Genomic DNA, 24,418 nt, shown 5'->3' on the forward strand with positions numbered 1-24,418 from the left:
TATTTTAAGCAATTGCTTTTAGCAAATCTTGTTGATGTTACTGTAATTGGAATGTATCTGTAATGTTTAGAGTCATGTAATAGATTCACGTAATCGTTTAGACAGGATAAAAACATGAAAGACTTTAATAAATCACATATTTGAATTGAACTCCACTTATTAAGTATTAATAATATATTAATATTAACAAATATTAAGTTGTAAAGTTTTACTTTTTCTTGTTTTCTAGCACAATATGTACTTTCACAGCTCATAGCAATTGAAACAGCATGAAAAGGGGAGACTGGTAGGGACCTTCCCTCTGTCCTCTCCTCAACCCATTATTTTCTGTCCTAAGCACACTTATGCCTCTGTTTCATGACTATTATATGTTCTCTGTGTGTTTATGGATGATTATATGCTAAAGGGGTAAAATGAGAATTCTCTGTAAGCATGACAAAGTAGGAAAGGCAAAATGATGACATAGATAAAGAGCATCTCATACACTCAAACCTAATAGCAAGGGCATTGACTGCAAAGAAACTACTGCTGGTGCTGGTTTATTTACTATTTTGTTTCTGAAAGGTTATTTTATAGATCACTCAATGTTTTTTCACAGGCATCTAGGAAAGGGTTTATACTTAGGCCTATCACATTAGCCCTAATGCTGAATAGTAGACTAGAAGGGGAGGAAATTCCACTGTGGTTATACTGTGCCATTTCAATTCAGCAAGGTGCAAGTCATGCCTGTTATATCACCGGTGAACTTAAGAGGGACAGAGAGAAGATCAGAGCATATCTAGCCAGGTAACCATGACAACTACACCCATTCTTCTACACAGATATATTTTTTTCAGAATATTTGTATTAAATTGGCTACTAATTGACAAAATTCCGTATACATATAAATACTTGAGATCTGCCAGACATGACAGAAGGAATGTGTTTCTCAGTAATAGAGCTTATTGTTAGTTTGTTATTACAACTACAGACTATTAGAACAAGCAATATGCATATCCTAGACATTTTTAATTAGGTAAGAAAATTTAATCTGTTTATATGCAAATGCAATCCTGCATGCTATGGCATCCAAAAATATACAGATGTACAGGTTTCCAAATGGAGTGACTTACTTGTGGTTATGGTAGCATAGCAATATTAAAACACCTGCTGCATGAAGGATGATGTAACCTAAAATTCACAAGCAGCCTTACTGCATGCAATTACAAACTGCTTTTGTTATTAATTTTAAATGGACTATCGTGTTTAGTTTGCACAGATTTTTAATTGCACACATATCATGCCCCACAAAATTCCATATGGGCCATAGGTCCTTGAAGCATTGCTACTTCTGAATTGTTTCAAAACAACATGTTAGTTTATTAGTGGAATCAAGCTGTTCTGAGTTTCAAAAGGGCACAGGAAAATGCATAACACTTAGCAGACTGCAGTACTGCAGAAGAGCACCTACTGAGAAAGCTAATAATAATTGAACATTCTTTTTGACAAAGGAAAAAGGATAAAACAGTCGAATCCTTAATGCTCTACATATGCCAAACCATCCCCACTAGCTTAAGTATATCTGCAAATGAGAAAAAGCTAGCAAAAACAAACAAAAAAAGCATCTCTGGTTGGCAGTTTACATTTTCAAATATGCATGCCATTTACATGGGGTCTATTTTCTTTCAGTATTTGTTCTGTAATTTTCTTTTTTTTTCTGAAGATGGAGACTTTAAACAAACTAATCTGAAGCTGGAGCATGATATACTTGAACATACAGCATGAAGATTATACTGAAAAATAGCTTTACTACACAATCAAAATTTATTAGGTAGATAACTCAAGATGATTTTTAAGATATTCCCGTGGTTTTTTTTTTATGTTGGAAAGATATTAGTTCCACAAATAAATATGTATCTGAGATATAGCATTTATACCTTTAGAAGTACATGAATTATACCCTTAAAGGTATATTAACCATATTATTTTATTAATTCAGATTAAACCCTAACATCTAGCATTGCACTATAAGAATAAGTGATCTATCAAATCACTTCTTATGATCTTTTTTAAAAATTTCACACAAAGAAATGTAAAGCTATCTTTTAAATTGTCACCAACCTGAGTGCTATTTTCCTCTTAATGGCCTTTAACAGCTGCTAGAACAAAGAAAATTTTTCATTGTCTTCCTTACATGAATGCCCTCAGAGTGCTGCCACAGATGTTCAGTTCTCAGAGACTGATTTCAAGCCTGACGGTTCAGAAGGACCATATATGTAAATATCATTACCTTTCCAACATGTTGCTTTGTCAATGAACCCACTTGGAAGCTGTTTCTAAAGACAATGGGAAATACACTAAACTGTGAAGAAGACATAGCATAAAGACTACAATTATAAATTCTTAGACTAGAAAATGTCCCTTGTCATTGAAGTCCTGGTTGAAAGATAAAAAAGTTTTAAAAAAAGATAATTAAAGCAGGCTTTGCCAAAATGAATGCCTGGCCTAACCATTAAGCCATTACAAAAAGCTTAGGCCAATTTGCAAGCAGTGCATCTTTTTGATGTTGTGCCTTCCAACTACAAAGAAATTCAAAAACTTGGCAATGGTACAAGCATGTAAATGCAATTCATAAGAATAACGCAATATGAAGCATAATCTTTTGGTAAAGGTAATGCTCAAGGCAAACAGATTAAGACAAGAGCAGATGAAAAATTCCAGCGTTGTACTTTCTGCATCTGTAGGTCTCAGTTCTGAGAGATATCACCAATACCAAGAACAATAAAAGCTGTTGCTCAAGTGCCAGCTCTGTGCTGCGACTCAGTGCTGGAGAGAGAGAGAGACAGAGATTCTGGAAAAGGAAAAGGTGGATTTGCAGCTGCAGTGTAAATCTGTTATTGCACCAACTGCACCAACTTGACATTCTCAACACTTATTCAGGGAAGGTGCTGGATCAAACTCCTGTGGGTAGCTGAGCTGCTCTAGCAAAAACTGTGCCAATCGTGCTCCACATTGCCCACATGCAACACAGCAAAGAGCATACAAGGGCAATTGTCTAAAGGCAATTCTATTTAAGAAGCTACTATGGACTGTGTACTCAGAACAATTTCCTCCACCGTGAGAGGAAATTTTGACAAGTGTCAGAGCATTTGGTCAGACTGTGAAACAACTATATATTAAAGACTAATATTTACTTATGATTTTATCGCTTTTTTTTTTTTCCATAGGAATATCTAAAGAGATGTCTCATACAAAATATCAACCGCATCCTACTTTCAGTCAGCAACCACTTAGTCTCTGTTTACTTTTGGATCCCATGGGAAAACAAATAAATGAGGAGCTCTTCCCTTGGAAGACAGAAATATGCTTTGGAAAGAACCGGCAACTCCTATTGTGAACAAAGGGGTAGTATCTGTCATTCTGTGTCGTGGACATTTTTCTGATTATTTTTTTCTCCTGGTGTAAAGCAACAAAAAGAGGATTTGTCATAAGGATCTCTGTAGCAATGATTTTCATTGCAAGCAGTAAATGCACTTCTTTTCTAAATGGCATTATGAGCAATGTTGGTAGGAATGTTAATACAAAAACTATTTTAGAAAGACAAAGCTAAATGTTTATATATATATATGTATATGATGCATATTTTTGAGTACCTGAAGACTATATTGAATGTTAGATGTGTATAACAAGGTAGTAGTTGCTAGTATGTTTTAAAAGAATATTTTTTACTAATTGACAGCAAGACAAAAAGTTTTGCTTTACATGTTTTTATCATTAGAGTCCTTCTATAGCTTTATTCAGCTATAGATGGCCTCACATTTGTTTTGGTTTCAAGTCCATTTAGTTTTTTTCTATGTAGCCTGCTATTTTCTGTTACCCCAGAATAGTAACGGTAGCTACAGGTATTCTCAGATTTCAGATGCACTCCCTCAGCCTTTGATGCCTCTGGTGAAATGCAAGCCATTCCTGCAAGTGGTTTGCATTCTACTTGAGGTGTGCAGCCTGCAATTGAGAAATCCTGTTTTTAACAATGAACTCAGAAATATCAGTCATTCTACTCTGATGAGTCATAAGAAAAATTCATTTTTTATGAAAAACTGTAACGATACCTGTGCAAAAGAAAACTGCTTAGGGGAAAGCTAAGCCTCCATTAGTACCTCTTTGAAGTAAGTTCAGAAAATGACTATTACCATTATATAATTTAGATGACACTTTGTCACTTTCTAGCTCTATTTAGCCATTTTCAGCTGATACTTTGCCCAGTTGTAAAAGTTATAGATGTCTAGTACAAATGAAAGGTTGTGATGGAAGATGATGTTTTGTGTAACGACTAGAAGCAGTCAGTTGATTTAAAGCTGAGGTGGAAGCTTGTTGTTCCTAGGATGAGGACATTGTAAGGCTGTATCTTCTGTATTGAAGACAAAAATTATATTATTTAGCAATGCTCTTTCAAGGAAGGGTCATTTCATATCCTACTTTAAGTCTACTTTAGAAAGTAAACTTAATGATGCATTGGTAACCATGCAAAACTTGAGTTAGTAGATTTTACTACAAATGCATAAGGTTATAGTAAGACAAAAATATAACTGTATGGTAGCACAGTGACAGCAAAAAATGAAAACTGAAAGATAAGATATAACCTGATGTAGCCATATACGAATATATTGCAGATTACTCCAAGTACCTATGGAACCCAGCGTTCTGTATTGATTTTATTCATGCAAATTATTCTTCAGTGAAAAAGGGACCTGAGTTGGAGCAGATCACCTGGCTCCTCTCAGCAACTTAAGAGACTGATCATCTACCTTCATATTTAAAAATTATATATCAAATTCATAAGTCAGTCTCACACAACAAGTGACAAAACCAAATGAACAAATGTAACAGTAACAACAAAAACAACAAAGTGAATTTACTTTGAATTTACTGCCTACTACCCTCAATTCACATCATCAGTGATTTGGTTGGTATTGAAAAACCCACTCATTTATTCTCTTTTCAGTTACTTTCAATTACAGATTCTACCAGTTTTGCATGTCTGGTTCCTAACTTTGCAAAGCCTAAATATCTCATAAGCAGAGGATAACAGATAATTAAATTCATAAACATTTACAAACTTCCCCTTTTCAGTAGAGATTTGGAAATCACCTCCAATATGACCCTGGTTCTTGCATCGCTTTAGATTCATCTTTTATAATTAATTTCCCCTAACATCATGAAATCCTCTAATTCTCACCTCTACAGCATTGTCTGTATTTATTACCTTTACATAATTTCAATTAAAATCCTTCTTCTGTAAACTTCTTTTGATGCATCGTAAGAGTTTTAATGTCACCTATGTCCATGTTTTTGTAAAAGAAAATTCAAATTTAAAAGCAGTTGTAGGAGAAGAACACAAGGAAATAGTCTTGAAACCTCAAAAGCAGTGAATGCTAATTAGTGATTCAACTGGGGCTGTTCCTACCCAGATTCATGACTGCGCTTCTCTTTGCTGAACTTCACGATATTCCTATCATACAGAATCACAGAATCATCTAGGTTGGAAGAGACCTCCAAAATCACCGAGTCCAACCTCTGACCTAACACTAACAAGTCTTCCACTAAACCATATCACTTAGCTCTACATCTAAACGTTGTTTAAAGACCACTTCTCCAGCCTGTCAAGGTCCCTCCTGATGGCAGCAAGACCCTCTGGTGTAGCAGTCACTCCTCCAAGCTGAAAACTTGCTGAGTGTACACTCTTGTCCCATCATCAAGATCATTAATGAAAATATTAAACAGAGTTAGACCTAGTATTGACCCCTGGAGCGCATTGATATTTACTGCCTCTGACTACACTTTGCACCATTGATCATCACTCTCTGGGCCCAGTGGTTTAGACAGTTTTAAATTCACCTCACTGTTGGCTTATTCAGTCTATACTTTAGCTTCTCTGAACACAGGGTCAAATGCCTCACTGAAGTTGAGGCAGACAATATCTATTACTCTCCCCTGCAACCACCAGGCCAGTCATTAAAGACCTTTTCCAGAAGGACTTTTTAAAGAAAGGAAGAAAAAGTCCTTAAGAAAGAGGAAGTCCTCTTTCTAAGGACTTTGTCTTAATTCTAGCTCTCTTTAGGCCACTATAAAAAAAAAAAAAAAAAAAAAAAAAACTATCGTTCAACATGACTAGTGTTCCCCTTAAACACACAACACAGAAGAACTGAATCTATACTGTCCTCATATAATTCTTCACATTTTTTGTTGATTTTGTTTACTGATTTAGTATACTTTTTTTCCCTTGGCTTCAAAAATCCTGTATTTAATATTTCCAGACTTCTTTTCAATCCCTTGTTCCTCCACTCATCAAACAATGTCTTGTCTTTTGCTTTTTTCTGAAAATTTTATCACTATGGCAATCTGTATCATAAGCATTACTGGAAAAGATCAGTTCATTGGTCACTTTATTTTCTTTGTGAACGTTTTCTGTCTCTTTTGGAAAGGAGACTAACCACAGAATTATAGATGTAGCCCTTCTGCATCATTCTCTTCCACTTCTATTCCTTTTCCTACTTTAAACTCACATTGTATTGTCAAATATTGACAAAACAACATTTTAGAAGATCTAATTTTGTATAAGAGCTACATAACCACAGAAGACATGTTACTATCTTTAATTAGTTTTAGCTGTAGCAAAAAAGTAGACTACACATCACAAAGTTAAGTATACCATCAGTCTGAGCTGGGTAAAAAAAATAAAAAAATAGTAGTTAAAAATTCACACAATATATTTAGTGAAACCCAATGTGATAGTGAATCTGGTAAATTAAAAAGACAATGCATATCCATTGTTCTGACTTTTGAGTAAAAAAGTGGATTTTTGTAATACTTCCCACCATTAAGCTACTGTGTCATCAGGGAGAATGACTTTCTGAGCTTCTATGTTCTTCCTGTCTCTCTCATCTATGCAGATTGTAAATTCTTGGGATTGCTTCATATCAGAGATGGGATATTAACTTCTGAGTGTCTACATTTTGTTAAATACATTCACACTGGACTAATTCAAATTAAATAATTATTTTATTAATAATTAAATTAGTTTTTGATTAAAAAAAAATAGATAAACTGCATTAAAATGAAAATATAACTGCCAAGAAAGCAGAGAGATCTTCACCTGCAAGCTCTTCCCAATTTCCTTAAAACTAAATCTTTCTTAAAACACCACCTGATGTAGGTTAAAAAGAATTTTCCCCAATAGCTTTCCCTGTGACTAATACACTTATCTAACATAAAGCTTGATAATTTAAATACGCTCCAGATTAAGTTTTAAAAACATAAAAAGGACAGTTCTATAACTAAAGTTTTACTTGCAAAAGATATTGGTTTAGAAACATACAAATAAAAGAATTATTCAGTGTGCACATTTCTAATCACAAACTTCGATTCATCTGGAGCACATAAAATTCCCAAAGTAATCCAGAAACTGTTTATACTAAGTTATGAGATGCCAATTTGAAAGTAATCAGGTATTTTTAGAAAAATCTATTCTAGATTTCACTGTAAATGACCAAACAAGTAACTACAACTAACACTTAAAAGAAAGTTTATTCTATAAATGGAATGGAGTGTTGTGAATTTCAGCAACTGCCTGCTGTGACATCAGCACTGTTAATATTATTATTTACTTCTAAAAGACAACGTTTAACAAATATTGTGCCTTTACAATAGTGATGTTCAGAGACATGGCGGGGAGGGGAGATCAGCTTTAAATTCATTAAAATGTGTCAAAAATCAACAAAGGAGAACTTTTATATATGCCAGCAATAAGCATTTGACTTTACAGTTTTTACAGGTATATGACCTGGCATAAAATAAATAAAATATACATTTAAATAAATAAATGAAATAAATATATATATACATTTAAAAATAAATAAAGATATGAGTGTATACGAATGGATAATGAAGTTATCCTTAAGAACAAACATACCTGTGTTTGCTCTATCAACAGTTTGTGGTGTCTCTGTTGACAATTTCTGAAGGGCCTGTTCATGATCTGTCTTCTCTGGTGAGCTGTTATGCTGAGACTGCTGTTGGTCTTCATCTTCAGCAACAAATGAAATTACACCTAAAACAAATAGATAACAGATGTTAAATTAGCTGGGGCTAATAGAGCATTAGCTCTATAAAATAGACTGCTAGACACCTATGTGTATTTCCTCAGTTCAAAACTAATAAAACACAAAGTAAAATTTCTACTCCAGGTGTCAGCCATCCAATTCTAATTTAAGGTAATAAAAATGTCTTAAGTGAGTCCAAGGAAATTAACCATTTTTCTTCCCACAGTGTTTTTCCACTTAATCTGAACCAAGAATCAGTAATAAGAAATACACTTTTCAAAGATGACCATATATGGCAGACAATAATACTGTTTTGTGTTTTGTTTTTTTTTTTTTTCTAGCACAAATTTCTATGCATAGACTTGATTGTTTCTCCATTATTTTTGTTTGTTTGTTTTTAAATCACTGCTGCTATAAAACAACAAATGTAACACTTAAAATATCCTGTCATACATTTCTGTGTTGTTTGTAAGGTGAAATCAAGTATTTATAGAAGAAAAAATACACAGAGATTGTAAAAATGGGATTTTTAAGTTGCAGTGAAAAGCCTCTTCACAGTTAAAACCGTAATTTCTTTTTGATAGTATAAAATATATTATAAAATCCAGTATGCACCTGGTTCCTTTAAACAACACTAATATCATTTGAGAACATTTCATATACTTTTGAATAAGCAGGTTTTTTGTTATATTGCATGCCTCTGACACAGACTTTTAAATCAACACAACTGCTTAGAAATGCTGGATATCAATATTATTCTTATCTAAATGACTGTCCCTCTGTATTTCAGTACATTCTGCAGAATTTCAAAGATTAAATAAATATATTTTGCAGGTTTAATTCTTACCTCCTATGTATGATGAAAAACTAACTTGAGGAAGTGACTTATTTTGTGATATTATACAGTACGAAATTTTCCCGTTCAAGATCCTTAGAATTTATGTGAAAGGATCTCTCAAATGGAATTTATACAACGGTATCTTATTAACAGTTTGGCAAATTTATTCGTAGTAGAGTTTTTAATTTGAAAGGAAGAATCAATATAATTTTACGTAAGTCCCAGAACAATATGATTTAAGAATACCTACATTTAATGGCATTTTTTCATTCTCCATCTTTGAAAGGGATAGGTGAGTGGTGTGCTCCCTGACTACTTGAATTTATCACCTTATTAGGAAGAATACCTAAAGCTGAATCAAAGAGCTGTTGCATTTTCACATTTTCTTTCTGAGGTGATTTTCTACAATGTGCTCCTCCTCACTGTATGTAAGTATAGAGGAGTTTCAGAATATGTTTGCCAAAAGAGTATTAATGCATTTGAGGGAAATAGTAACTGGGTATACCCTACCCATCTGCAGGTACATATAAAAACAAGGCACTGACATACATCCTGAGCCTCAAGAAGATGGTGGAAGAAGTCAAAAGGGATGAAGAGAAGCCCCAGACCAAGCCAAGAAAGGTTTGCATGGGATCTAGAAAAAGGAGCAGCAGTGAGGAGGAGATATAGCACCACACAGGTCACAACACCTGGCTCAGGAAGCCACATTAGTGACTTTAGTACCAGCAACTGATCAAGATTCCTGTACATTCACCAATATAAGCCAGGGTCATTTACACTTCAAGAAATACTTTTTTTTTTTTTTTTTTTTTTTTTTTTTTTATAAAATGGCCTCATAGCTACAGTTCTGTTAATAGTATGCTAGAAGGATGTCACTTCTGAAAGAAATGGGGCGGGGGGAGGGGGAGAACCACAATACTGTTTCAGAAGTTTTAGAAGAGCAACATTTGCTCACAGTGGGCTCAATATGTCAGGTGGCAATTTTGACATGACAAAAACTAAGAAATTATATCTGCTAAGAAATATTACACTGAATTTTTACAAGGAGTCATGATTTATGATCTGCAGATTGCTGGAGAGGAGAGGAGTAGAATTGAGCAGAGAGGAGGAGAGGAGCAAAGAAAGGAAAGAAAAGAAAGGGAAGAGAGATTAAAGTAGGTATTTACTTAAATACAGAGAAAAGAACAATATAATATTAAATATTAGATTTCCAAATTTTGTTTCCTTTTTAAATAAAATCTATGCTACCCTAATAAAAAAAAAAGATGAATAAGAAAAAAGAAAAAAAGAAAAAAGAAAAAAGAAAAAAAGAAAAAAGAAAAAAGAAAAAAGAAACAAGAAAAAAGAAACAAGAAAAAAGAAACAAGGACTAACAAACAAAAATATTTTAATAGAAAATTTCTCTAAATTCCTAAAAATTGATGACAGTATCAAAGCCAGAAGTGGTATTTGAATAAGCTAGACAGTGATTGCCACTTCAAGAAACTATTGATTTTTTTTTTTTTAAAGTCTTCAGAGGGAAGGTACATGTATAAATACAATTTAAAAAAAAAAATCATTAGAGAAAGCTCAGAGGAATAAAGTCTGGAGAAAATGGTCAAGGTATGTAAGTACTGATGGAAGAGAACATACTTCGATGGCACTATACCTAATGGAAAAATAGGAAAGCATTTTCTTAGGAAGAATACTGACCAACTAATCTGACTTTATGTCTCAATATATTAAACAAGTATAATTTTGATTTAATGCATCACAATATTAGAGAGAAAGAAATGCAAGAAAAGCTACTAATATTATCATTAATTTAAAATACTATCGTAGTGTATTTGACATATCAACAATTATAATCAAATGAGCAAAATAAAATGAAAAAGTATAGCTTTAAAGTTGATTAAAATATTTGAGTAAATGCTGAAATGCACAAAAGTCATAAATCTGTAAAACTCCTTACAGTAGAGAATATTCTGTTTCACTTCATTTTAAATTTTAACTAATTTTTTCTTAAAGTCATTGCTTCCAGTGACAGTGGAAGGCTTTCTTTACCAATTGTCTGTATTTCAGAATACTACACTGTGTTTGAGAGAAAGGGACAGAGCATGAGTGGTCACAGCTTAAAGGTTTTTATTTCATCAGTAAAAATGGATATATTAAAACAAATATTTTAAGTTCTGCGCCAAACGTGATCTCAAAAGCATTGAAATAATTGACTGAAGAACTCTGAATAATTATTTGTGGCAAATCTTGGAATGCTTGAAAAATTCCAGAACTGTAAATTACTAATGCTGAAGAATATTTCAAGAGGTAATGGGAGAACTATGGTAACTTAAATTGCTAAACCACTCTGCTGATAATCCAGCAATTGCATAATTGAAAAATCAGTAAAGAATTGTGCTATAATTGCTGACACTCAGCTTGTTTTCGTTATGGAAAACAGTTCTCAAACAAACTGAATTAATAACACTGAGGTTAAAGTCTTGATCAATAAAGGTAACTGGTTTGATGTAATTTATTCAAGGAACTTAATGCGAGGTACTCAATTAAATCTGTCAAAGCATTTCAATAAAAATAATAATTTTCACTGCAGATAGCACACATTTTTAAACTGAGTTTATCTGCTAATTTTAAAATATTCATAAATTGTCCATCGTTTTCATGGGCACTAAAGTATCTATTAGTGGCTCAAATTTATTTATTAATCAGACTTCAGGTTGGCTGCTGAAAATTCCTACAAGTACCAAAAATTCGTATATTACTCCATTTTGACATTTCCACTTAACTTCCCTATAAGGTGAAAATTGGGCTTTGGGGAACAAATATGACTTCCCAGACTTGCACAGTATGAAGCAGTTTGGCTTCCATCCCAATTGAAGCCATAAACTGAGCATTTCCTAACTGGCGTTACCTCAGATAGGACATACGGTAGTTAGGTCTACCTACCACATCTAACATCGGACAGCAAAATCATCTTCTGCCTGTCAAACCCACAATAGTGGCCTTTCTTTCCTCCACCTCTCTTCCTTCCTACATCTGCTGAATGATTAGAGTACATTTACAAATTTATGCGATATAACTGAAAGTGTCCCTGCTCCAGGAAAAGAATGAACTTGATATCGTAAAGCAGTGATTGATTAAAGCAAGCATTGAGCCAGAGAGTGCAGAGAGGGGATGGTAGATAACTAGGCTCTGCATCTTTTCAAAGACTAACCAGCCTTCTATCAAGTTATTTGAAGGCATAAAATATATGGACAGTTTTCTGGGGGAAAAAAAGAAAAGAAAAGAAAAAAAAAAAAAAAAAAAAAAAAAGAGCATATGTGACTATCCAGCTTCTGAGCCGTTCTGTCAGGTTAGGGAGACTGACTGTACTCTTTATCTCTCAGTTAACATGTAATACTTCCAAGTATAATGGAAACCATTGTAATAGAAGTTAGGAATGACAGAACATAGTAGATGACAGTCCAAATGTTCCGAGGGATCTGTCATTCAGATGGCACATCTCTTTCCCTTTGAAGGGGTGGCTTTTAACACATGTGTCCTGGTTTCAGTTAGAACAGAATTAATTTTCTTCCTAGTAGCTGGTGGAATGCTGTGTTTTGGCTTAGGATGAGAAGAGTGCTGATAACACTCCGATGTTTTAATTGTTGCAGACCAGTGCTTATACCAAGCCAAGGACATCTCAGCCTTTTGCTCTGTCCTGCCAACAGGCAGGCTGGGGGTGCAGTAAGAGCTGGGAGGGGACAGACCCAGGACAGGTGACCCGAACTAGCCAAAGGGGTATTCCATACCATCTGATGTCATGCTAAACAATATATAGGGGTGGCTAGCCGGGGGGAGGGGGCCGGACTGCTCGGGGTTAGGCTGGGCATCGGTCAGCGGGTGGTGAGCAATTGCATTGTGCATCACTTGTTTGTACATATTATTAGTAGTAGTACTATTATCATCATTGTATTATTATTATTATTATTATTTTCCTGTCTTATTAAACTGTCTTTATCTCAACTCACGGGCTTCACTTTCCATTTCTCTCCCCCGTCCCAGAGAGGGAGGGGGGAGGGTGAGCGAACGGCTGCGTGGTGTTTAGCTGCCAGCCGGGTTAAACCACGCATTAAACTGCTGAATGACAGATCCCTCAGAACATCTTCTACTGAAACTTTCAGTATGTATAAAAGAATTGTTGATTTGATAAGTGAGAAGGAGAGAATCTTTAAATCTTTAAAGCCTGAAGAAAAATCGTAAGTTAAAATATAGTGTAACTTATGTTCTGATGAACAGTTTTGATGGTCACAAATTCCATTAGAAGCTGACTCCTCCTCAGAGAAAATGAATTTTGTCTCAGGGCTACAGATTTAGCAAGAAGATACCAAGCTTTGTTGCAAGTATTAATTTACTTTCACAAATCACCTCTAAATTTAGATGGTATTATTACCTATGTTTTACACATCAGATAATAAAACCAAAATGGTGAAAATAATAAACTAGGTTGGCATCCTCACAGACAATACTTAATGGCTTTTTCATGGTGAGCGAACAGGTGTCATTAATCTCAATTGTCTAAGAAGGTAGCAGAAACAAGTATTTGCAGTTAGTGATCCACAAAATCAAAACTATGCACTGAGTATTTTGTATTGAGAGATTTGTTCAATATGAGGAATCCTTTTGTTTAAGAAGTAGTTCAAATCTAGGTTTCCTGAGCACTATTCAGTTTCTTTAAGGAAAAGATGATCTCCTTGGTTTCCATAATTCCCTTCCTCATACACTACAAAACTTTGCTCTGCTATGAGTAACAACACCTGTTCTACATGGGAGAAAAAAAGTGATTGTACAGCCACATTCTCATATAGTGCTTTTAAGATTTTGTAGGATTTTAGAACTGTAGAATCATTAATAAGCATTTGAAAATTATGAAGTCTGAATTATTAAAATGAATACTCATTTTTAAATAATCTTTAGAAGACAAAACATTAAACACAGCATACTGATGTTAGTTAAAACAAGCAAGAGTCTTGCTACTGTTCATAAGAATGAACAGTACTTGCTACTATTCATAAGAATACCAGCATAAACAGAGACTGATGCAAATTATTTGCAATTAATTTTAGACATTCATAGCCTTTATACACTTAAAGTACCAAGTAAAGAATTGTAGTTTGCTACATTCTATGTATTTACTCTTGTCTTGTGGGTAACAAATCAGAATTTAATCAAGGGAAATAGTCAAATTCTGGCCTCTGCCTTTAAATCTTTGGTTCTAGCAGTGCTAAGAGAACTACAGCTATTCAACATTTTTGGGAAAATTACATTTATACCCAAGCACTTGGTGATAATTCAAACACATGAATTGCTATCAAGACAATTTCCATGGGATCAATTAAATACATGAAGTTGGACATAATGTTGGCATTTTTGAAGTACTAACCACATTTTTAGCAGTAATATACCTTTACAACTAAAAAATATGAGCCAGCTTAAAAACCAGTATCACCAATAATTATAATATTACTTCCAGAAGGAAGCTTATGTTGAACAAAAATCATTAAATGTAAACAGGCATAGTCTGTTAATTTACAGGGATATCAGAGTTCTACATTGTACCTTGAAAGATTCCTCGTCTCCATGGAGATACACTCAAAGTGTAAGTGACCGTGTCACCTGGTTCCACAGTAAGACTTGGTGAACCACCCACCATTGAAAGATCTGAAGATACCTGGTGAAAAGAATTCACAAAAAGGAAAAATAATCAAAAGAAAGTAACTCTTTGTAAGAACGCTAGAGATAACAATATCCATTCTACTTTCTTTGAAATGTAACGTGCAATATTAAATTTGCTATTGGTAAGTCCTACCCTTTAGGTACATGAAACAAGTACATACTGCAAGAGTAGAGGTAACATATACAGACCATATCAAGTATAAATTTTGAAGTCCCTTGTCAACTCAAGTAGAAGTAACTCAGACTATGGAACTACTTGCATATGAGTAGAGTTGCACAGTCATGCCATAAATATTTTATGTATGTTTTCTTTAGAAGTATAACAATGAAATCAACAGTTGTCATCTATCTAGATACAGCAAAGCAAAATCATCAATTGCTACACCTTGTGATATTAAACCATACTTTTTGATGTCATATTTTGCCACATATGCAATGGCATGCATAGCAACTATTTGAACAATAAAATGACAAGTACAATTTTATTATGCTGAACTTCAGATTTTGTACCCTGTAATTTCTACTTCAGATTTTGTACCCTACAGGAAAGACTGAAAGTATTTTTAATTGTACCTCATTTCTTCATCATTCTTATAAGTTTGCTACAGACAGACTCCATGATAATCTGCTCATGGAACAGACCTCTAAGCATGAGGCATTACAAACCATACCTAATGATTATCTTCCTAAATTACTGGCTGTACAGAATGCCAGCAGATGGATTGCATGAATGCTTACACACTCTATTATATTACTTCTGGCACTGGATGGAGCAAACTGGTGCTTAGTGACAATGTTCTAAACTGATACTGCAATTTCTGCAGTGAACATCTGACTGCAAGTGAGGATCTTCTACTTCAGGCATAGAATCCTTTAAAAAATATTTTCAGGATATCACGTAGTACTGTAGCACACTATAATTTCTAACTACATTAAATAGCAAAGTTGGTTCTATGTCATTTATGTGAGTTTTGAGTGAAAGAATGAGCCAAGTCTGAAAGGCTCAATTTTTTTTTTCCAGCTTATTTATTAATTTCACTAATGATGACAGCTAGCCTGTCAAGTATCCAAGTCGAATACGTGAATCCAAAGCTCTTCATTGCAACAGTAAAACCACTAGATGCATGGACCATTTTTTTTTCCTTCTCAAAGTTACTTTTTTTTTTTTTGTCAGTATGTTTTTGTTCATATTTTCTGGAGGAAAAAAAAATTTATCTTGTCTTCTGTAGTGTTTTTTGTCTACGGAGAATTTCTCTCATTGTAATACTTTTCACAAAATTATGACATAACAAGGAAAGGCAGAAAATAAAGCTATATTTTTAAAGTAGTCATTACCTATGAAAATTTAATAGGCAATCTGAATAGATTACTGAAAGTCATGGAAAAGCTACCAACTATAGAGCTATATTTCATTTGGATTTTTCCTTAGTCTATGATTCTACATACTTTAAAAAATAATTCTTCAGTCGTGACAAAGCAACAAATGAACTTAAATAGAACATAATGGTTAATGTTCCATTATGAATGAGACATATTTAAAATTCTCAGTAAGGCATTTTAGTAAGGCTCAGTAAGGAACTACATGCATTCGGTACCACCAGAAGGAAAACTATTTCTATTTGAATGATTAAAACCAAATAATTTTAGACTATATGTTGTATAAATTATGGCTTATAAATTAAAGATAGGTTTGCCAAAGAAAACAGAAATGTCAAACAGATTTCTGTCATTCGAAAACATAAAAAATCACCAAGTAGTGTCAGATGAAGGGATAACATGCAGCCAGTGCAGAAAGCACAAAGTGGCAGAAATAGGCTTCAGTCCTTGATGAATTATAAGAGAAACAGAGGAACATTCTGGGATCGTGGAAAGGATAAAAAAGAGACTGAACAAGACTGGAAGACAGGAGAGACCAGACAGACACATTGTCATTAATAAGTGAATAGTGTAACTGGAGATTCATTATTAAGACAAAACACCAAAAAAAAAAAAAAAAAAAAAAAAAAAAAAAAAAAAAAACAGGAAAGGAGGAGTTGCTATACAGTGAGAATAGAGAAGTTTCACTTTATGGAAGACAAACTATAAATTAGGTGCACCCCTGCATTTACAGAGCACTAGACCACTTCATTTCAGTTTACTGTGAAGTTAGTAATGCATATGCAAGTATACATTAATGCGTATATACATATATACTTTATATATATATATATATACACTTAATATATCAGAGAACTGGGACTGTAAGTTAAACCAGGGTGCACACTACCCTCCTTCTCGTATATTCTCCAGAAAGGACACAGACAGCTTTCCTTAGTTCTTCTAGCTGTTAGGAAGATTGTAAGAAGACAGTTCTAAGTTACGCAAACCAAGCCAGAGGTGGAATTCTTTCTACCTCTGTTTACACAAAAGCACAAAATAGGAAATGAAAATGCAAAAAAAAAATTGCACACCTGAAATGACAAAATGCCCCAAAATTCAGACGTAAAACATCTATGAGCAGAATTGTATTTAGATTTTTTTTTTCTAATTATATATATAGTTTTGTGAACATTATGCTGGAAAGCAATTAACAATAAAAAAGAGGTTATGAAACTTGGGTATTACAAACTGAAATTGATTACTGAAGGTTTCCCTTATGATCTTGGGTTTCAGATGAAGAACCTTAAATCTGAATGTCTATTTCTACATTAGGTATAAATATAAGCTGATGCTTATATTTAATTAATTTGCATTACTATCCAAACCTTTGTGTGAAAAGGTAAAGTCACAGTCCTGTTCATAATTTTATCAAATTCATAAGCCCAAATATTCAGCACCACCACTACACACAAATTGCTTTTATATTGCATTTCCCCTGTTGGCATTCCCTGACAGAACAACCTGACATAATGTACTCCAACTACTAATAATACACACTGAAGGCTTATGTCACCATCACCAGTGCTTCACCACTCTTTCTCCATTTAACTGCTATATATTGAGAAGTGTTTCCACAAGGAGACGGATCTTGATAAAAAGGCTTTTTTTTTTTTTTTAAAAAAAAAAAAAGCAGCCCAAAAGAGCAGAACTACCAGAGCAATTATGCCTAAATTCTGGTTCCAGTGAGATACAGTTAACTTTAAAGTGAAAGAACTTTAACAAATAAATGTTTGCTCCATTGTGTTCTGCTGCCAGAATCCAGTAGCTTTAAGAAGCCTGAAAGACTAATTAAGACTAATGGACTGAATAAAATTTCACTCAAGATTTTACAGTAAATGAACTGATTTGGGAGTTACTCCCAGGAGATCCTTCTGGCTGTTCCTGTAACATTACATTGGACTCTCTTAAATGACTGGAAATGCAAGAGGAGGTGCACAGACAGCCACAGAAGAGTTTCTTAAACTACTATAGTTGTAAGTCTCATTATAAAATTGCTTATTTCCTTTAGTTTCCTTCATGTTCACATTATAAAGCCCTCGGGGATCAAATACTGACTATAATGAATATTACAGTAGGGTTCTAAAATGCACCCAAGACTTATTCATTTCATTATTTCTCTGGCAGATATTCATGTTAAAAATTGCATATAACATACTTCCCTCAGTCTTCTACCACCTTTCCTGTCACAGTCTTTATACTCACTAGTATAATTACAGTTCCACGGTGCTCATTTTGCCTACCAGTATGAATAGTCACCATCTTATCATTAATTAATCGCTACTATTCATTTATCTTTGTAATTAACCTATTTTTCTCTCCTGTTTAAATTATTCACACCTCAAGAGCTCCAGTCTCCAAACAGTTCTCACTTTATATTACCTCCTACCTCCAACATCTTGAAAAGGTCTAGGGTTGTGACAGACATTAATCACTCCTAGTTACCTTTTAGATGTTCCTTACATTGAGCTTGGTCTTGCTCTGATGCCCACCTGATTTATACCAACTGCATTACTGACACTAACGAATCAAACTCAGATGGCAAATGGATACTAAATAAATATGTGTTCACACTCACACATGTACACAAGGCAATTTAAATTCATATCAGAATTCATACTAAGAATCTCACTTAGAATAGAATGAAAAGTGCTCATAGAGGTTTCAGGTTCCAATATGGTAAAATGTTGTATAATGCCTGTCTACTTTATCTGTAGACATATTACACATATATTAATATAATAAAAATATATCTAGAAACACTCAGAAAGCTAAAAACATAGAGAATGAGAAACAGAAAAAATCTGGAAAATTCAGATTTTTGTAAGAATAGCTGTAATAATAAATGTTAAGGAAAACTTGGAGTGAAACAATGAAAGAACTTATATATAGTGAGTTTTAAGTAAACTTCCTTATAAATACTACAAAGAGATCTATTTCTTATTACAATGCATATTTATGAGGATGGTATGCAAGAGTAGGACACAATTTTAGTTTCAGATATAGTATTATGTAACCTCACATCCTATAATAATCTTCAAAACCATACTCCCAAAGGTACCTGAATGTGCGTAAGAAAATCTGCTGTGGGTCCTTACTGTTAGGAAAATAGGGCCTAGAGTTTCTTCCATCAATAATGGTGAAAAAAATCACTTCTGACCTACAAGCTATCCCAAAGGAGAAAAGATACTAAATTACTTCTACTGGTTTGTGGGAGTGGTAGTCAATTAGCATTTGTACTAAGTTGGAAGGAGGGAATTATGAACAGTTACAGACACGTTAAATGGAATTTAGTGAAAGAAGTCTTAAATTTCTTAAATTCAAGGATCTATTTCTAATTTAAGAGTGATCGAAGAAAACCTGAAAGACAAGAAACTCGTCTCAAAGGTATCCCAGCAAATACGGAGAATAGGCTAAGATAAAAATGGTAAGACTGTGGCATTTACAGAAGATTCTACGCTAGAAAAGTGTAAGAACTTGCACATATCATCAATATTGGTACATTAACTGGAAATGGTATGGGAAGGAATGCTCTCACAAACTCATGTCAACCATGGCAGAAGACAAGGGAAATCTTCTGTTCCATACCCATTAAATACCAAGAAAATAAGCTTCTTTTAGGGTGGAATCATATCAAAGGTGGGTGCTTATAGATATACACATACACACAGTATTTACACAGATAGAAATAGATGGATCTATGCATATGTGCACACAGAGAATTTGTTATCAAGGATTAATAACTTTACTTTCTTTATTGATCAATTTAAAGAATGTGGAATCTATGTAACATTGATGATTCTTGTCTATAATCTTTATGAGCATCCTATTGTCAAAAATCAATCTTCAAAATATTAATATTGTCTTGTAAAAATTTTCAAGTGGGTGGTTCTTCCATTCTTGAACATCTTTCTAACATTCTTGAACATAATCATTGGAAAATACATTAAGTGACCTAATGGGTGAAATAATTTTTAACTGTGTGAGTTGGGGAAGAAAAAAACAAACAAACAAAAACAAACAACAAACAAACAAACAAACAAACACTTGAACTTTGACTTTTATCCCTATTTCTTACCAGATCTATTATCTTCAGAAAAACAATGAACTTATTCTTCCCAGCGTTTATGTATAAATTATACCCCTTTATATAGACATTTTGGAAGAATGGTCTTATTTATTAATAAATATTTAACATAAATTAAGAAATAAAGTAACAAATAGAAAAAAAAAAAAAAACTTTTTATTACAATATTTAATATTATTAAGTACATTAGAAGAATGTATAAGCCCAAGCTCCATGACACTGCAATTTAATTAAGAAAACACAATAAATGAGGAGTTTAATAGACCGTAAAATAAGAAGTTTCTCTTCTTAAGATCAAAGTAAAAGATTCAACTGAAATCTTACAAAAAAATAAAAATAATAATTCTCTTGTTTTGCTATGCAAGACTGTGTAGATAACATAACAAAATACTTTGGTACTACATGTATTAAAAAATAAATAAAAGTAATAACAGAAAAAGCTGAAATAGAACAGAACTTCTATAATTTTTTTGTTTGCTTAAAGGCTGGTTCTACATACAATTATCAGTCCTTCAAAGTGGTAACAAAATTAGATGCTTTATTTGCATATGTTTTGTTAGGAAGACAATTTGTAGCATAATTAAGAAACAGTAAATCTGTGAAAGTTGCCCTAATATTTATCATGCAATCACTACAATCAACTGAGTGAAGAATTGTTGGCTTTCAGTAACTACAAATTTCTCCAAACCCACACAACATATGTTGCATCCTTTTACTCTCACTTCAGAAAACAAGAATTGTAGGATACCACAATGAAACCCAAATGTAAATTATTATTACAGTTATCATTGTGGCACTACACAAAATTTGCTCAAATCAAACCATCTCCAAGGATTTTATTTTTAAATAATAGAATTCTCCACCATCTTACATTTCAAATCATTATTTATACTTAGATGTAAAGCATAAATGGAGACGATTTTTAAATGCTATAATTTTAAACTAATTTATTAGTCACAGATTTTAAAACCATTTTGCAGAACTGAACTATGGTTATTCAAGGTGCATAGGAATGGAAAGCCATTCTTCAAGATTAATGCAAAAATATTTTTTCCAGAGTTTTATAACCAAATACACATAACTTCAAAAATGCCAGCTGATACTTCTAGCCAAAGTGGTAAAAAGATGTACACAATTTAATTAAATATGCTTTAATTCCAGTATTTATTTGCATGCTGGTAAAACTAAGTTAGACGGTAATATGTTCAATGTTTCAAGAATTGTTTCTTGAGAGTATTTAAAAATATTGATAGGCTCGACTTACTAAAAATTTAGTGCTCTGCACCACTGAGCTAAAACTGGGGCTGTGACAGTCACTGATCCATCTGATAACCAGATTTTTTTTCAATACAGTCTCAAAAATAACAGATGTTTCAAAAGAAGCCCCTGTTACTTTCCCTCATCCTCTTTAAGTCCAAACATTGTAAATTCCTAAATAACTAGGAATCCATTTATTCTTGTAACCACTTTTATTTTGCTGCCAGCATATCACAACAATGAAATGAAACACCTTTCTATTTCATAAAGTATATACCCCAAATAATTTAATTCTTCCCTGTACAGCTGAAATCTGAAGTTATTTAGAGTGCTACATAACCAAGATGCACAATCGAGCCAAGTGACCTGTCAAGACCACTAACCCTTTTCAAGAGACATGCCAGACTTAAGATCTTACCACATCCTTACTTGATTAAATAATTTCATAACCAGAAGTCGCACAAAAGCTGCCAACTACAGTTATTCTTACATTCTTTGTACCTTTCATCACTGTTGTGAAGAATTCTTTGCCTTTAGGGAGGCAAAGACTGTTATAGAAGTGCTGGGAGGCAACGTAGAAACCAAATGGACTGAAATCAGAAGTACAGATAAAATTAGAATGGTTACAAGATGTACAGGTTTACTTGTGGTGATTAAAGAACAGAAACTTGATGAGGGTATTGGAACTTCAGCAATGAAGTTACTCAAGTTGCACAGAATTTATTCTCTGAGAATTGCACACACAGCTCCAAAAAAGACAAAGCCTAAACAGGTCAGCCCCTCAATAAAGTTTTGCAGTATATGATTTTATTTTCTTGAGATAGCTGTTAAATTTCTATCCTTCATGTCATTCTTTCAATGACATTTTAAACAGGATCTGAAATGGATATATAGAGAAAATAGGGAAAAAAAAGGCATGGAAGGAAAGAGGATTGTATAGTTTTTGAATATATATTTATTCTACAATGCTTCTGAAATTACTAGCAGTTTGTATAACCTAATACCTGAAACGTAATTTGATTTAGTCTTGAGATTCCTCTAGAGAGTTTACTTTAATGGCATCTATTTTGAACAGTGCAAAGAAAAAACAGTTATACTGCTGTTTTTTATTTTTATTTTTACAGCAAAACCAAACCTTGAAAGAATTAGGCACCTTTATAGCTAAAGTTACTATCAAAGGTGTCATTAGAAGCAACCGTAACACACTATTCTATTCTCTATATGCAGCATACAGAGTTTTATATAAAAATCAAAAGAAAATTGTATAAAATTTTTTGTCATGAGACTGACAGATTGGATTTTATAGAACTACTTCACACTTTCTACTCTTGAAGGATAATTTGTATCTAATTTTACAGCCACTAAAATCCACTTACATTGCAGTCACTAACCTTATATTAATTCATCATCAGATAAGTATATGCTCTCTGGCTGACATTCTATGTGCAAAAATTCTTTATGAATTCTGTTGTGATGTTTTTTCAGACCCAGGGGAAAGTTAATCATGAGAAAGTCTTTTTGTTGTAATAGTCTGTAGAACAAGTTCAGTGGCAGTATCTCCCTGGGTTACACATCAATCAGCAGAAAACAGTTCAAAAATTTTCACATTTTTTTTTCAAGAAAATTTATGGAAATTGTCTTTTTAATCATTGAGAACTTTGTGGGTACTGGAAATATTCTGCTTAGCATTTTAAAGGTAGATTGATGGAGTAAAATACAAGCCTTGCAGCACGGCATTCCAAAGGCACTTATTCCCTCCCTGACTCTTGATATATAACAGTGGTTGCAAAGACAAACCATACATTATTCCTGCTTCAGGTATGAGCAGTCTATATTGTCAAATATAGGAAAAGCATTATTCAGAAGGAAGAGGTCTTTCTTATTGGAATAAAAGAAAGAATTATTTCCCTCTTCCCCCTCCCAGACTTAATTTTCATTTTCAATAGCCACCTTTGAAGTAGTACCCTTTTTTATGTTGAAGTTATAAGACATATACTGTGGTTACTGAGAAACAGGGTAGCATATATACAGTGTAATTAACTTTTTAATGAAATGAGTTTTTATTATGTTAATAGTTTAATTTATTCAGTTATTAAAATGGAATAGCGATACTAAATTTACAACTCAAAGGCAAAATTACCTAAGTATTAATTCACCTGAATTACCTATTACTATCATGTTGTAAATTTTTTATTGTCATGCCAATAAATTATGAGGCTTTTCAGCTACTGGCACATCTTATACCATTCTTGATCTAGGTTGAGATTTCTTACTTAAGCAAATGTACTCCAGCAGAGTATTTCTGGTTTTTAAAAGTACTACGTACTTCTCAGCTTATCTATGACAAGTCACTTTGATAGTGGATGCACCACAACAGTGGAGGATTTAAGGGCCAAATAAATTAGGACCAATCAATAAGGACCAATTAAATAATGAAGTTATTTGCAACTCAACAAAATTTCAAAATATCCAGTCAAAAAACATTTTAAAACTAGGGGGGGTGGGGGGTAGGGAGGGATGCTAATGATCTTTGCTCTGTTTCCACTATGATTTCCTCTACATAATCATTCATCATGTAGTGGAATTCCAAAGATGCTGGACTAAAAGCCAGGAGGAGTTATTAAGCTGTCAGCAACTGCCTGCAAAAAGAAACTGACAAAAACAAAACCACAGATTGTAAAGCTGCGTTCAGCTTCACAACAGACTATCCAGAAATTACAGTAATCAGGCAGCATGGACTGAACAACAACAAAATTATTATTACTTGTTTTTCCTGTTGCCCTTTGTGAAATGCACTTCTGGGTAAATAAATATTTATTTTGCATTTCTAACAAGTTGTTGGTCACAGTTCTATCTTAAAAGAGACTTTCCCCTCTCTTCTCTATCTTTTCCCCTGCAGATACAGCAAATAATGGAGTTAGTTCCTTGAATATTCAGATTTGAAATGGATGTACTGTCAAGCAGTACTTCACAGGGGTGAAAAACAAACAAAAACAACCAGCACCAGCACCATCTACCCCCCACCAAAACAAAAAA

General features: G+C 33.4%; 1 protein-coding gene across 1 annotated transcript in view; it reads right to left on the bottom strand.

Moving 5' to 3' along the window:
• CFAP47 (cilia and flagella associated protein 47) overlaps positions 1-24,418 on the bottom strand; it is a 300,477-nt gene that overhangs the window by 140,487 nt on the left and 135,572 nt on the right. Inside the window, exons 48-49 of the mRNA XM_084506723.1 lie at positions 14,506-14,617; positions 7,949-8,086 (exon numbers count right to left, since the gene is read on the bottom strand). Of these exons, the coding sequence (XP_084362849.1) occupies positions 7,949-8,086; positions 14,506-14,617 (250 nt within the window). The remainder of the gene's footprint in view (positions 1-7,948; positions 8,087-14,505; positions 14,618-24,418) is intronic.

The sequence above is a fragment of the Aythya ferina genome, assembly GCF_964211825.1.
Source record: "Aythya ferina genome assembly, chromosome: 1".
NCBI classification, from domain to species: domain Eukaryota; kingdom Metazoa; phylum Chordata; class Aves; order Anseriformes; family Anatidae; genus Aythya; species Aythya ferina.